Source organism: Ictalurus furcatus, chromosome 6 (assembly GCF_023375685.1).
Source record: "Ictalurus furcatus strain D&B chromosome 6, Billie_1.0, whole genome shotgun sequence".
Classification (NCBI taxonomy): Eukaryota; Metazoa; Chordata; class Actinopteri; order Siluriformes; family Ictaluridae; genus Ictalurus; species Ictalurus furcatus.
In genome coordinates, this window is record NC_071260.1 from 3415316 (window position 1) to 3429980 (window position 14665).

Here is a 14665-nt window from a genome sequence, read left to right on the forward strand (position 1 = left end):
GTACAAACAAGTTAATAATAAATAATAATAATAATAAAGACAATATTAGACACACAAATAAAACATAAATAAGAACATAACCTTGCATAAAATATTTTACTGTTATTTTACACAGTCAGGTCTTGAGGGTTTGCAAAACAAGTAACCTGATTGCTAAACAAACAAACAAACAAACAAACAAACAAGTAGGCTAACTAAACAAAGAAGCAGATAAGCAAACCCCCACATAGCAATAAATATATTTCCTTTTATATTTTTATTCTGTTGTCAGTTGCTGATGGGTTCAATAAAGTTGATACATGTTAAGATGTAAATATAATGCCTTCATGTTAACAGTATTGGCATGTTATAGCATGTTATTACACTTTTACATGTCATGGTCGTGTTAACATGTTTTGGTCTTTCCATTCTTTGTGTTTAAGGGATGCCTTGGCAAAACACCTGGGTGTAACTGCGCTCATTCAACAGTGGCTTACTGCCACCAACTGGTGATAAATGAAGTGGCTTTGCAGCTCATGTTGTATTTTACTTCAATATCATGAGACAAATTCAGTTACTTTAACAGGTTGAGTATCGAGAAATAGGGATTTACATATTTTCGTCAAAAGTGAAAAAATGAAATGGGAAAATCCTGTCCTGGCATGTTCATTGCTTTTATAGCCTACTTAGTTTTTAGCCTTTGTTGGTTCTAGACCTGACAGTGTGACATGAGGAGTCCATTTCTCTGACCTCCTTAAATCAAACCTGAGGTCTCCAAGCAGCCCATTCAACTGATATACAATGCAGAATGGACAGTGTTCATTCCTGTGGGAATTCCCCAGAAAATTCCCTAATTTTCTACAAGTTTCCCTGTTTAAATATTCAAGGAATAATGAATAGTCTTACCTTGCTGAGGTGTTCCCGGTTGGGAGTCGTGCCTCTGGGCTCGAGTTGAAGTCCTGTTCCTTGAGTCAGGCTTATGTATTCTTGGATAAACGAGTCTTAATACAGAAGATTAAAGTTCTCGAATCACCCAAGATATGGGCTTCGTTTTATTGATTAAACAGGAGTCTTACAATTATCTTTGTATCAAATAAGGAATAAAAGAAAAGTAGCATACAATGATACTTCTAGGTAAGAGATAACAGTTAACAATCACTAAGGATGTTCTGGAACAAGAAATCAACAATGAAGATATCTTCACCCGAGATGTGGCAAAATTACAATGAACAGACAGGCAGTATATATACTCATATTCTGAGTGTATCTTATAAACAAAGTAAAGTACACTACAGGTAACCTTTTGAATACACTACACATTAGAGTGCACATCATAAAACATCGTAAAGTACACGCTTCCTAAGGCAGAATAGTAGCAGAATAAATACATTTTGTGCTTGTGCACTCCTTAGCTAGAGCGGTGGCACTTCCTTTTCGTAGTGCACTTAAAGGTGAAGATTTAACACACACACACACACACGCACACACCGGATATATGAACTTTACATCACCCTTTTTTTAGAGACATCCTGTTCTCTCACTGAGATGAGGATTAAATGGGTCCGAGCGATCCTTCAGGGTTGAGATTTCAAGGCCAAGTAACTTAACACAGGATTCTTCGATCTCTTCATGGATAGATTTACCTGGATTATCTACAGTAGAATTAGATTGAACAGCAAGGAAGATTTGTTCTGCCTCCAGTGCTCCATAGTGGCAGTAAATCGCCCTTTTGTGCGCTCTCATGCGCCTATCAACTTTATCATATTTTTTGCTTGCCTCTTTTCTCATCCCCTCCAGATTAGCATTCAACCTTAACATATTTACTTCGATTTGTTCAATGTCTTCAAACTGTTCTTCAATTGTGTGTAAAAGTCTGTGTGCATTTGCTAGGCGTTGGATATCAGCTTGCCTTTGCCTAGCACGGCTACAATCTGGTTCTCCCGCCGGTTGGCTGGTCTGGGAAGAAGAAGAAGGACGGACGGATTTGAGTCTTCTTTGTCTTCTTTCTTTTCTTCATTTCTCTCTTATTTTCACATCTTGAGTTTTGCTGTCGCTGAGCAACTTGAGGAGACATTGACTCTAAGTAATAATCACAAATGATAGTGCAGAGTATATGTAATACAGATATAATACTACTTGTATTGTTCGCTGCTTGATATATCGCTTTGCTTGTATTTTTCTCATTTGAAAGTCGCTTTTTTCATAAAAGCGTCTGCTAAGTGAATAAATGTAAATGTAAATAGGCATTCTTTGTAGGACATAATTTGCATAAAGTCAGGGAGTCTACAACAACAGGAACATTTTAAGGGGGTATTTTAAGTCAGAGTTCAACACAAAGCTAGCTTGTTATCCTTCCAGTCCTGGTCAGAGGAACATCCTGGGGTTAGCTGATCTGTGTCCCCTGCCTTGATTCCATCCAAAATCTGCCATATATGTTAAAATGTCATGTTACAAAACTTGAGTGCCACGGTTATAACTTACAAACGCAAACCTTTATTTTCTTATTTGAAACAATATATATATATATATATATATATATATATATATATATATATATATATATATATATATATATATATATATATATACACACACATATAAAAAGACTAAGAATTATGGGATGCAAAGTTTGGTGTTTATATATATATATATATATATATATATATATATATATATATATATATATATATATATATATATATATATTGTCGTTTTACTCATTGTTTGCATTGCAGCCAATTAACTACTCTCTGCTTCCACCTGGCATTGCGGGATGAATGTTGCTGTAAAATATTTTCTGTTAATCAAGTCTAGCCCTTATTTTACTTGGAATATTATTTCCAATTTTGGATGGTTTCCAATTAGACTATTAATTTCAATCCATGGATAGAAAACTCAGTAAGATATCACAGTTGCTAACATTAATTAATTATTAATTCATAACAGAATTAATGTACTGTTACATACAGTGTACGAGCTACTGTATGCCATGTGTGCGCATGCGCGACATTGGTGGACCACAAGCCTACGGAAACGGATTGAGGAACCAAAAGCCGTACCTCTCCATTAACTCAACCTGACAGCTGTTCGACGTTGTGCGCATGCGTAGTAGCACGCACAGGTTTCGTTTTTTGGGTCTGAGTCGCGAACAAGCAACAGCAGTGAAATCTATTACCGAAGAAGTGTTTTTTCCTGCATACAGTCCTTTACTGTTATAATTAAACGTGTAAGTAGCCTACTATACTCTTTCTTTCTTTTTTTTTAAAACTCGGTTTCCGTGCTATTACTTATAGTTAGTAAATCAGGTCTGTGAGTTGGGTAGAGAGATCTCTCAATTGATCAAAACTGCATCTTTAATCCAGTGGTGTATTTTATTCTCCACTCATATAGTCTGTAAAAAGTAGTAGACTAGGTGATACAGTTTTAATTTCAGTGTGAAATATGACTGAAACTTAGATCTATACCATAAAACCCTTACACACACACACACACACACACACACACACACACACACACACACACACACTACTGTGCAAAGTCTTAAGCCTGATTCACACTGCGGGCTGCACATTTAATATGCACTACCCAGGAATGAGAATAGTGCTATTTTTTTTGGCTTGGAGGTAGGCAACAGGTGCTCAGGTCACACCCAGGCTTTCTCACGTCCCATAAACTCAGCAAACCTTCCTAACAGTTAGAGTAGAGCTGAGTGCACACAACTGCTCATCAGTGGGTAATGAAAGGAAAAGATAATATTCAAAAAGTACTTTTCACACACTATATAAATTCACTTGTTCTTGTTTCTATAGTAACAACTTACACATTGGCTTGTACTGTATGAATGGACACATAATAATAATAATAATAATAATAATAATAATAATAATAATAATAACTAGAACAAAAACAACAACAAATATAATAATAATAATAATAATAATAATGATAATTATTATTATTATTATTATTACAGTTGTTATTATTATTATTTTACTATTTAATCAAATTAAACATGAATTATATTATGTTTAATTATATTAATCGGGGAATTACAACGGTAATTACATTGCTGTAATTTAAGGTGAGTTGCTCTAGGGTAAGTTTCCTGCAGACAGTGAATCTAAAGTACTTAATGGTCCTGGAAATCCACCCATGATCACTGAAACAGGTACGCCTCAAAGACGAAGGGTTTGATGTCTTATCAACAAATGTCCTAGAAATATGTTGTGTGTAAAAGGGAGTGAATAAAAAACCAAATTGAGAATAAAAAAGGTGAGGACTTTAGGCTACGGCAAGTAAAAATAAATAAATAAAAAGGTCAGCGGTGGGCTAAAACCCTCTCCTGACCTTTTATTTATTTATTTATTTTTTAATTAATTTTTACAGTTTCATTTTTTCCCTAAGCCTCGTTTATGTGGTCTTACTTCAGCAATGAACATTGCAGGCTTGATTCTGAATGAAGCTTGTTAAAACGTTCCAATTCTTGAATATACGGTTGTAAACCCATTCCTAAAATGGCTGCTTAATGTTTAATTGATTATACAACTTGTCCAGATATACCTACCTTGTATATTTTAGACATGTACATTGTTTTGCAGGTGCAGAAACGGAAAAGATGCCGAGACACAGTTCTAGAGGTTCAAAAATCTTTACTTCTTTCATTCAGAAAACGCATTTACTTTAATCATTAGTAAAACATTTTGAGTAAATTTGTACATTTAAACCAGAATGTTGTCACTTTTATGTTTGTTCGTGCAGGGAACTCCAGGATGCCCAGACAACAGGCTAATCAAGGTAAAAAAAAAAAAAAAAATGCTAATAATAATAATAAAATAAAAGTTATGCGGTAGTAATGTTTGGATTACAGGATCAGATGTGGCATAAAGATGTTAGCACATCTTTTTTTTATTTTTATTTATGCAGTCAGAACCCATATGCCTCCAAGAAACCGAATGAAGACTAATACAGGTAAGGATTTCTTTAAAAATAAATAATTTCACGAGAGATTAAAAAACACGTATAATAAAAACAACAATGCAGATCTACTTAGAACTCCTTCTCTGATAGGAAAATACATAAGTAAAAATCTATGAAGAATCTTCATATTCCCTCAGAGAGACTGTAACTTAGCTGTAAATAGGTCATATTTCTGTTTACCACTTCTTTCTAGAAACAAAGCTAAACTTGAAATAAGCTAAATTATTTGATCATAGAATAGAACAACCTACTTTCACACTTGAAATGAGTAAAGATATTTAGAAATAGGCATTAAAAGTGATCTAATGTAATCTAACAAAGAGAAATATTAGCAAAATATTAGTAAAATTAGTAAATATTATTTACATTTGCCTATATTTATAGATCTGATACAGCAAGTTCTCAGTGTTCGAAACAAAAATTGTATAGATATGTAAATCCCTGTAAGTTATGATTACACATACCCAAAAGTAAGGTGTGATGGGGCAAAAAAACAATGTCTGCAATAATGGGGGCATTTCCAATGATTCTAGACCAGGGGTGTCCAATCTTATCTGGAAAGGGCCGGTGTGGGTGCAGGTTTTCATTCTAACCAAGCAGAAGCCACACTTGAGTCTACTGAAAGCCAGGATCACCTGATTAAACAGGTGGGATCAGGTGTGGCTCCTGCTTCATTGGAATGAAAACCTTCACCCACACCGGCCCTTTGTGGATGAGATTGGACACCCCTGTCCTAGATGAAGGTTTCTAAAAAGTATAATAAAGTGCAACCTCCACGCCATCATGAAGGAATGGAAGAATACCTGAGGAGGCCTTCTCACACAAACACACATATGGGTTGGACTTCGGGAAACAATGATGACTAATTTTGTTTCAATCACATGTCATAGTTAGTACTGGTGTTTTCTTCTTATCACTAATGTTTTATATAATTGTCCTTTTTTCGTCCTAGGATTTAGAAGAAACGCGCATCACACAACAAGAACACGTCCTAATCCAGGTCAGAGGACTCTTTTATTTATTTATTTTCAATAGATCTGATCGCATTGAATTATTTCTCATTTATACACACTTTTTTTTTTAACACTATTGCCCAAGGTGTTAGAGGAAACTTCCATCACAAAAAGAGGACAAATCCTAATCCAGGTCAGATTTTCATTCATTTTTTTCATAAATCTAAGGACAATGTTTATTTTAAATGGTGATTATATAATATTGTCTCCCTGAACATCAGAGCAAACATAATCAGGGTTGTCAGGGTTATAATTTTATGCCAATTTTTCTTTTATTTAAAAAAAAAAAAAAAAAATTCTGCAGCCACTTTTTTAGTTAGCAAATATTCAAAATGAAGTCTAAGCAGTTTCTGGAAACACGGTCTGTGGCACACAAAGAGACCTGAGACCTGCCTGAGATGGTGCTTGACATCTGGATTTTCAACACATTAAGTCTTGGGATTTAAAACTTGTTATGAATATAACAAATCTGAACTTTTTGAATGAGTAGATCACATGAACTAGTGATTCTCGCTCACAGGCCAGACAGGCCTGAAGCACTGATTGTTGTAATAATCATTTTGGAGTATTGTGTATTGTAATCTGTATATATTTATTTTCGCATTTTTAATACTTGAATTTTTTTTTAGTTAATGCAGGGAACAGAGGGATACGGCCAAACCAAATTAGACATTCTAATCCAGGTATTTTAAAAAAAAAATTTAAAAAATAGTGAGGTAACAAAGCTACCAAAGTGTCCACATCTTTTGTATATTTAACATGTATATTTTGCCTGGAAATGAAAAATAGAGTATACCTTTAACAAATATTGTACGGTATATAATTGGTAATATCGCGAATGGCACCAAAACATGGAAGAAGAGATCATACCGTTGTGGATTTTTCTTTTTAAATAGAATACATGTATATATATATCATGATCAAAACAAATGCAGCATTATTAAAAGATAGTCTTGAGTTTAGTGTTTTCCTGATCTGATGTACAGATGTTTCAGGGTTTGAACCTGCATCAACTGACAGATTGGTAGATCTAATAGAGCAAGTTCTTTGTGTGTGTTTTTTTTTTTTTTTTTAACATAAATTGCGTAAATATGTAAATCCTTATAAGCAATGAGTACACATACCTAGAAGTAAGGTGTGATGGGGCAAAAAACCACTTCCAATGATTATAGATAAAGGTTCCTAAAAAGTTTAAGAAACTTCAGCCTTCTTGCCATCATGAAGGAATGAAACAATACCTAAAGAGACCGTCTCCTTTCACCTAACCACATACACACACATGGTCACAGTGTTAGTACTGGTGAAATTCAGGGATATGCATTCCCTGATATTTGATGTGATTATTTGATTTATTTGAATGTGTTACTATTTTTGTCCAAGGATTTAGAAGAAACACACATCACACAAGCACACATCCTAATTCAGGTCAGAAGACTCTTTTTTTTTTTTTCTTTTTCAGTAGATCTCTAGCACATTGAACTATTTCTCATTTATACTTGTATGTTTTAACACTGTTGCCCAAGGTGCCCAAGGAAGAGGAAAGTTCCATCATAAAAAGAGGACAAATCCTAATCCAGGTCAGATTTTCATTCCTTTTTTCCATATATCTAAGGACAATGTAGATTTTGGGTTTTAATTGGTTCTGGAACCTGGTTGTGGGTGGAACAAGTGTGGACTGTATTTTTTTGTTTGTTTTTGTTTTGTTACTTAAAAACAACAACAACCCCCCCCCCCCCTAAAAATATGGTTTTAAATAGTCTGTGATCACCATTTCAGTTTTAAAATAAATGTTTAGAATGAAATATAATTAATTTCTGAAACATGGTCTTTGGCAAACAAAGGAAAAGTGTAAGTGCAGACAGTGTTTCCACAATGTGCAGAACAATTTCTGTTATAAGATATATTGGGAAAAGTATGGATAATAACTGTACAAGGTACCATCGGCATACTGCAGAAACTGTAAATTAGAAATGCGTGTGCACTACAATGGACTTGTTTTGCATGCAAAGAATTCGAAAAATATATCTCCAGTACCCAAACTTTTTGGCCTAGTTTCTTGATATAATTTTGTCTGATTATTGAAATGTAGTTGAGGTAGAATTTTTTATTTTTTTTTGCTGAGATCTTGAAACCCTGAGGTAATCATGTCAAAGAGATCTCAGAATGTACAGTGGATATAAAAAGTCTACACACCCCTGTTAAAATGGCAGGTTTTTGTGATCTAAAAAAAATGAAGCCAAGATAAATCATGTCCGAACCAAAACTTTATTGTGAACTATTAATCTATTAATTAAATTGAAAAACAATAATGGTACATCTTGACTTAGCAAGATTTTGCCATTCTTCCTTGCAAAACAATTCTAACTGGTTTGGATTTAAGTCTAGACCAAAACCTTGTTTTGGTGAAGCCATTCCTTTGTTGATCTGGATGTTTGCTTTGGGTCGTTGTCATGCTGAAAGGTGAAACTCCTCTTCATCTTACACAGCAAAATCGTCAGTGTTGATTTCACACCCAGAGTGTTGAATTTACACCCTACAGTGTTTATATAAGTCCACTGGACTCAAATGAACACTCTGGGTGTTAATTCAGCACTAGGGATTTAACTGTGTATGTGGTTTAGCAGAAGTCTTAAGGTTTTGTACCAAAATTGACTGGTATTTGTAGCTATTCATTATTCCCTCCAGCCTGAGTAAAACCCCCTGTGATGCCGACACCACCATGCTTCCCCGTGGGTATGGTGTTCTTTTGGTGATGTACTGTGTTTTTTATGTTCCACATATTTTTTGGAATTATGGCCAAAAACTTTGGTCTCATCAGACCATAACACACTATTCCACATGGTTTTGGGAGAACTATTTATTTATTTATTGGTTAAAAAAGGCTTCTGTTTTGCCACCCTACCCCATAGCCCAGAGATTTGAAGAACTTTGGAGATTGTTGTCACATGTATGGAGCAACCAGTACTTGCCAGAGTTTACTGTAATTCCTTTTAATATTGTTGTAGGCCTCTTGGTATCCTCCCTGACCCTTCTTAGAGGGATGACCTTTTCGTAGTGGTGTCACTGTCGTGCTATATTTTCTCCACTTGTTAGTTAGTGTTCCATGGAATATCCAATACCTTGGAAATTCAACAGTGAGATCCTGTACCTGCTTTGTAAGCTCTTTGTGGCCCATGGCTTTTCTAGATTGATGTTACCAACAAGATGTCAAGAAAATCCTATAGCAACAGCTGTACTTTATTTGGGGTTAATCAGTCATTTTAATTGATGGCAAGTGTATACTAATTATTATTTAACATGAGTTTGAATGTAATTGGTTCATTCTGAACACTGCCACATTCCCAGTTATAAAAGGGTGTGCACACATTTTTAACCCCCCCCCCATTTAATTAATAGGTTATTATTTTACAGTGAAGGTAGAAAAGGTTCTGACATGATTTAGCTTGGTTTAATTATTATTATTATTATTATTATTATTATTACATCACAAACACCTGCCATTTTAACAGGGGTGTGTAGAGTTCTTATATCCAGTGTAACTTTGAAATTCAGGCCTTTATAATTATTCAAGTATGAAAGTTAATTACATCTGGTAGTTATTTATTAGCATGTCATTATTCATGCAGTGCAGAGACAGGCGCTGAACAAACTTATTCTTCAGGCAGTAAAGGGCCCAATGCCACCAGTCAGGAAACCCTTGTCAGGTCAGATGATTCTCTTTTCTCTATCTACACATCATCTCCAGATGCTAAACCAACTTTCATCATCTCCAGAGTTAACCAACATGTTAACCTTTCCTTGCTGTTTGATCTAACAATAAGTCAATAAGAGTGTTTTTTTTTTCTTTCTAATTATTTTCCTTATGCAGTGGTGGAGATGCTGAAAAAGAAACTGAAAGCTAATCGAGAGCTGGCGGTTCGTCCCAGAGTCCAAAGGACACGTACACCTGCTATGTCTGGTCTTCCTGTTCATAAGGGTCAATTGCTACCTAATCATGTGATAAGTTTGCATGTTACATATACTCAAATTCTTATCTAGAATCTAGTCATCTAACGAGGTTTCTCAGATACTGTATATTGAAGCTGGATAGATACTATAATATAGATATAGATACTATGATATAAATGCCTGTAAACATTTTTGACAAATGTGCCTGTAAAAGTGACAAATTTTCCAAGGATTCCAGAAGCACGTTTTTTTTTTTCTTCGTTTGTTTGTTTTTTAAACGGTTACAAAAAATGTCTGAGGAGACCTTCTCCTTTAACCTATCCACACACACTCAGATTGGAGATTAAAAACATTATTTTCCTAATATAACTTCTAACTCTGCATCAATCCTAGCTCCTGTTGTCACTACTGGTGGATGTTATAACTTTATTTAAAATATAAGTCATACTTTCAGGCATATGTACGATTCTTGCTATTTTTCCATCACCTGTATTTGATATTATTTTTTAACTCTCACCTATTTGTCCAAGGAGTTAGAAGAAACAGGATAAGAACACATTCAGGCCAGGAAACAGCTTCTTTTCAGTAAATCAATAAATCTGAGCATTGTAATATAATAGCTAGGTCCAAACTTATTGTTTACTCTAACAATAATTCTGTGTTTTTTTTTTGTTTTTTTTTTAATCAACTGGTTATTCTTTCTATGCAGCAGTGAAGCTGCTGAAACAGAAGCTGAAATCTAATCGAGAACTGATGATTCGTCCCAAAGTCCAAAGGACAATTACACCTGTTATGACTGTACATCCTGTACGTCCTATCGGTCAGTTGTTATTAAAGTGATTTATATTTCATATGAACGTATGGCAGTAGATGAAATGTTCCTCACTAGAGGTCTGATGCGAAGCAGAGTTACTGTTAGTATTTATTACCGTAGTTTAAAGTTACTATTAAAACCACTCACACAGTGTCATATCAGGAAGAAACACTAGATGGAGCTGTTTTATGTGTCAGAGGAGTTCGTTCTCACGTTGAATGTATAATCAGACTTTGCGTCTTTAAATTTTGTGAAGTTTGAGCGCCTCTTCATGACATAAAAAAATGCTAATATACTAAAAGCTTATGTTAGTATTCATATGATGATATTAGAGGATTTATAGAGTAAACAGCCTTGTGTTGAAATAATATGAAAGTTGTTTATTGCCACTTTAGATCGAGCTCATTTCTATACATGGCCAGTGCTTCTTACAACCTCTGTGTTACTTACGAAAGACAGCTTGCAATAAAGTGTTATCCCGATATTATTACCACCTATAAATGATTCAGTTGCTTTCTCTATCAGCAGCTAGTGTCTATGATCATACGCCTGCAAGTGCCGTTCCCTACCAACCACGACATCAAGTGCGTTACGATCATGGAAACATGACTCCACATTCCAGCCAGGTGGCCAGTGACTCTGCAGCTTCTGGTAAATATTATGCTTAATATTCAAGAATGTTCCAAAATATTATCGTGTTATATCAATCAGTAACGAAAGCCTTCCCATGACCACCACTAGGAATTCTGGGTTACACCTTAATGTATGAGTATAGAGAAAAAAAATCTAGTGGAAAGCCTTCCCGGAGTTTACATGTTCTCCCTGTGCTGCGGGGGTTTCCTCCGGGTACTCCGGTTTCCTCCCCCAGTCCAAAGACATGCATGGTAGGCTGATTGGCGTGTCCAAAGTGTCCGTAGTGTATGAATGGGTGTGTGAGTGTGTATGTGATTGTGCCCTGCGATGGATTGGCACCCTGTCCAGGGTGTACCCCGCCTCGTGCCCGATGCTCCCTGGGATAGGCTCCAGGTTCCCCCGTGACCCTGAAAAGGATAAACCGGTATAGAAGATGGATGGATGGATGGAAAGCCTTCCCAGAAGAGTGGCGCTTATTATAACAGCAATGTCCCTGGTTTTGGAATGGGATGTTCAACAAACACATATGGGTGTGATGGTCAGGTGTCCACATAATTTTTTAAACATATAGTGTATGCTACAGGTAAATCAGTGGTTTCAGGAAGATGATAGATAATAGGGATGGCGAGGGAGATTACTTATGAGCAAGTGCTTTCATGAAAGTGTTCGAATTCTTTGAAGTTAGTATGTGATCCCACCGAGGCCTGTCTTCCAGCTGTGTGGGTTTTTTTTTTTCTTTTTCAGTCTAACTCCATCCCCCCAAAATGAACCATGGATTGTTCAGGACAGGATCTTATCGATAGGCTTTCTGTAAACCTGTCCTCTATAGAAATTACAGTTTGTATTTTATTCCATCTGTTTTACAGCTCAGAGTCATAAGATAGAAAAGTCACCGGCTGATAATGAGAATATTACAGGTAGGTGTAGTAAATGCCTACCACATGAGCTAAAAATAACACGAAAACAGACACATCTTGTGCTCAAGTGTTATCACCCATGTTTTTCAACCCTTTTAGAAATCACAGACGAAAACCTGCTGTTCCTAAATGAACACCGAGCCGAGTTAATCGACAAAGTGAAAAACGTGGTCAGGATCTTAGATTACCTTGAGCTATCCAATGAAAACGCAGCAATTGTGCGAGCACAGTTGACGGACCAGGCCATGATGAGGAAACTTCTGGAATTTACAACCAGCAAACGTGCTGCAGAGCTTCTGATTAAAGTCTTGTTGGAAGAAGCAGGTGATGTCATAGAGGATCTTAAAGACTCCAGTGATGATGAGGATGATGCTGGGGATGATGTAGATTAGTGATTCCCCTGGTATTAAAGCTGCAGTACTGAATTTTTGCCTCTCTATCGCCATCTCTGATTGAAACATAAAACTGCAAGTTACTTGCGGAGTATTAAAAAAAAAGAGTTTTGAACACTGATTTTTTTTACATACTTGCTCAATAATTGATTTTTGTCAATTTTTATCCAAAAAAAGTTCAATACTGCGGCTTTAAATAAAATCTTAAATAAGTTAAGAATAATTTGTTAAGATCATGTTTTGATAATAGTTACTATAGATAGTGTAGAGTGCTTTGGCTGATATTTACTATAGATAGAACGATAGATATGTTGATTGATTAATTGTTTGATTAATTTTTGGCATTTTACTAAATTGACAATTTTTTAAAAGACAAATTAAAAGACAAATATTTTAATTTCTATTCTTTTTTTTATGATTTAGATTGAATTAATTAATGACTTTTTCCTCTGGTCCTGGAGAACCCTCTGTCCTACACATTTTAGTGCGTGTTTAGGGCTGATTATTTGAACACTAAAATGTGCCGGACCAGGGAAGTGAACATGTGAAAATCACTAGGTTTATCACTAGGGGGCGATGGCAGCTTAAGAATTGTGGGTCTGTATAGATATGACTTGGAAGTGAATGTGGACAGACAATTCTAGCATTAAAAAAAAAGACGGGATAGGATAGGATTACACACATGAGCCACTGTTAATGCTGTTAGATAATAAACTGGAGTCAGATGTCAGATGCTGAAATGTGATGGTCCTCTCACCACAAAATACCAACAGCGTCGAATTACATAAAAAAAATAATAAAATGAATTGCTAGCTCATTCTACAATAAAACAAATAGAAAACAGTGTCTTAATATTTAAACTGAATAAAGATTTGTGAGATCTAGGCCAAGCTCTAACCCATTGGCTCATTAACATTATCTCCTCGATATGGAAAAGAATATATATTACAACCCTACTTTTTCCAGTTTCAAATGGCTTGCTTTTCTCCCATAGACAGCTCTCTGGTCTTCATGTTGGTTTATCCTTTTTAACGGCAAATACATTCACAGGGGAAAACCAAGTCTCAAACCTAGAGGAGACATTCAGAGCTATTAATTGTTTAAACAATCAGTCTAACAGGGCACAGAATTGGCCTTGCCTTTCTAATATTTTCAGAGGAAACTATGACATATATATCCAATATATTCAATATATTTTTAAATAAAGCCGAAAAAGGGCCAATTTCATAGAATATTTGCATACATTCTAAAACGACATACTGCTTTTCCATAAACAGGGTTGCCAGGTAGGATGTCCATTAAAAACCATCATAAATCCCAATGGTCAATAAAACCAGACACATTTATGAAATATAATAATATTTACAAGCTAAAATCTTACACTACATTTTTAATGAAACATTAAAGAATGCAGTTTTCCTAAATATTTTCCCCCAAATCGTAAAACTGTATAGTATGATTAAAACTGTATAATAATAATAGTACTAGGGTGCACGGTGGCTTAGGGTTTGAGTCCCACCGTGGCCCTGTGTGTGCGGAGTTTGCATGTTCTCCCCGTGCTGCGGGGGTTTCCTCCGGGTACTCCGGTTTCCTCCCCCAGTCCAAAGACATGCATGGTAGGTTGATTGGCGTGTCTAAAGTGTCCGTAGTGTATGAATGGGTGTGTGAGTGTGTATGTGATTGTGCCCTGCGATGGATTGGCACCCTGTCCAGGGTGTACCCCGCCTTGTGCCCGATGCTCCCTGGGATAGACTGCAGGTTCCCCGTGACCCTGAAAAGGATAAGCGGTACAGAAGATGGATGGATGGATGGAGTAATAGTACTATAAAGCTATAACGTTAAGCTTTCCGACATGGGAAAGTCTTCAGAACAGAGGAGTTTTTAGGCTTTGTGGTTTCTTGGTAACATGACAAGACAATTGTTGTGTTTTTTTTTTTTTTTTTGCTTTCTAAACTTAAACAGAGAGAAAATAAAATAAAGGCTGGTGAAGGA

At 35.7% G+C, this 14665-nt stretch overlaps 1 protein-coding gene across 3 annotated transcripts; it reads left to right on the forward strand.

The window, feature by feature from the left end:
• Positions 1-3110: 3110 nt before the first annotated feature.
• On the forward strand, positions 3111-13586 carry LOC128608494 (uncharacterized). Of its 3 annotated transcripts, none has more exons than XM_053626242.1 (15): positions 3111-3205; positions 4578-4616; positions 4738-4773; positions 4903-4947; positions 5909-5956; positions 6055-6102; positions 6599-6652; positions 7350-7394; positions 7493-7546; positions 9596-9673; positions 9838-9945; positions 10627-10737; positions 11257-11382; positions 12231-12281; positions 12381-13586. In XM_053626242.1, exons 2-15 carry the CDS (start codon positions 4595-4597, stop codon positions 12671-12673), a joined length of 1119 nt encoding a protein of 372 aa, XP_053482217.1. In that variant the 5' UTR covers positions 3111-3205; positions 4578-4594; the 3' UTR covers positions 12674-13586. The 3 variants fall into 3 exon arrangements, with proteins under 3 accessions (XP_053482217.1, XP_053482218.1, XP_053482219.1); XM_053626243.1 differs by having other exon boundaries at positions 3118-3205; positions 11260-11382; XM_053626244.1 differs by lacking the exon at positions 6599-6652 and having other exon boundaries at positions 3118-3205.
• The last annotated feature ends 1079 nt before the right edge of the window (positions 13587-14665 follow it).

What these genes read in the sequence shown, in the direction of transcription:
- LOC128608494 (XM_053626242.1), top strand. Translation starts at nt 4,595, where the DNA reads ATGCCGAGACACAGTTCTAGAG. An exon ending in GCCGAGACACAGTTCTAGAG is followed by an intron (nt 4,617 to 4,737) that starts GTTCAAAAATCT and finishes TTGTTCGTGCAG; the next exon opens with GGAACTCCAGGATGCCCAGA. An exon ending in GAGGACAAATCCTAATCCAG is followed by an intron (nt 6,103 to 6,598) that starts GTCAGATTTTCA and finishes ATTTTTTTTTAG; the next exon opens with TTAATGCAGGGAACAGAGGG.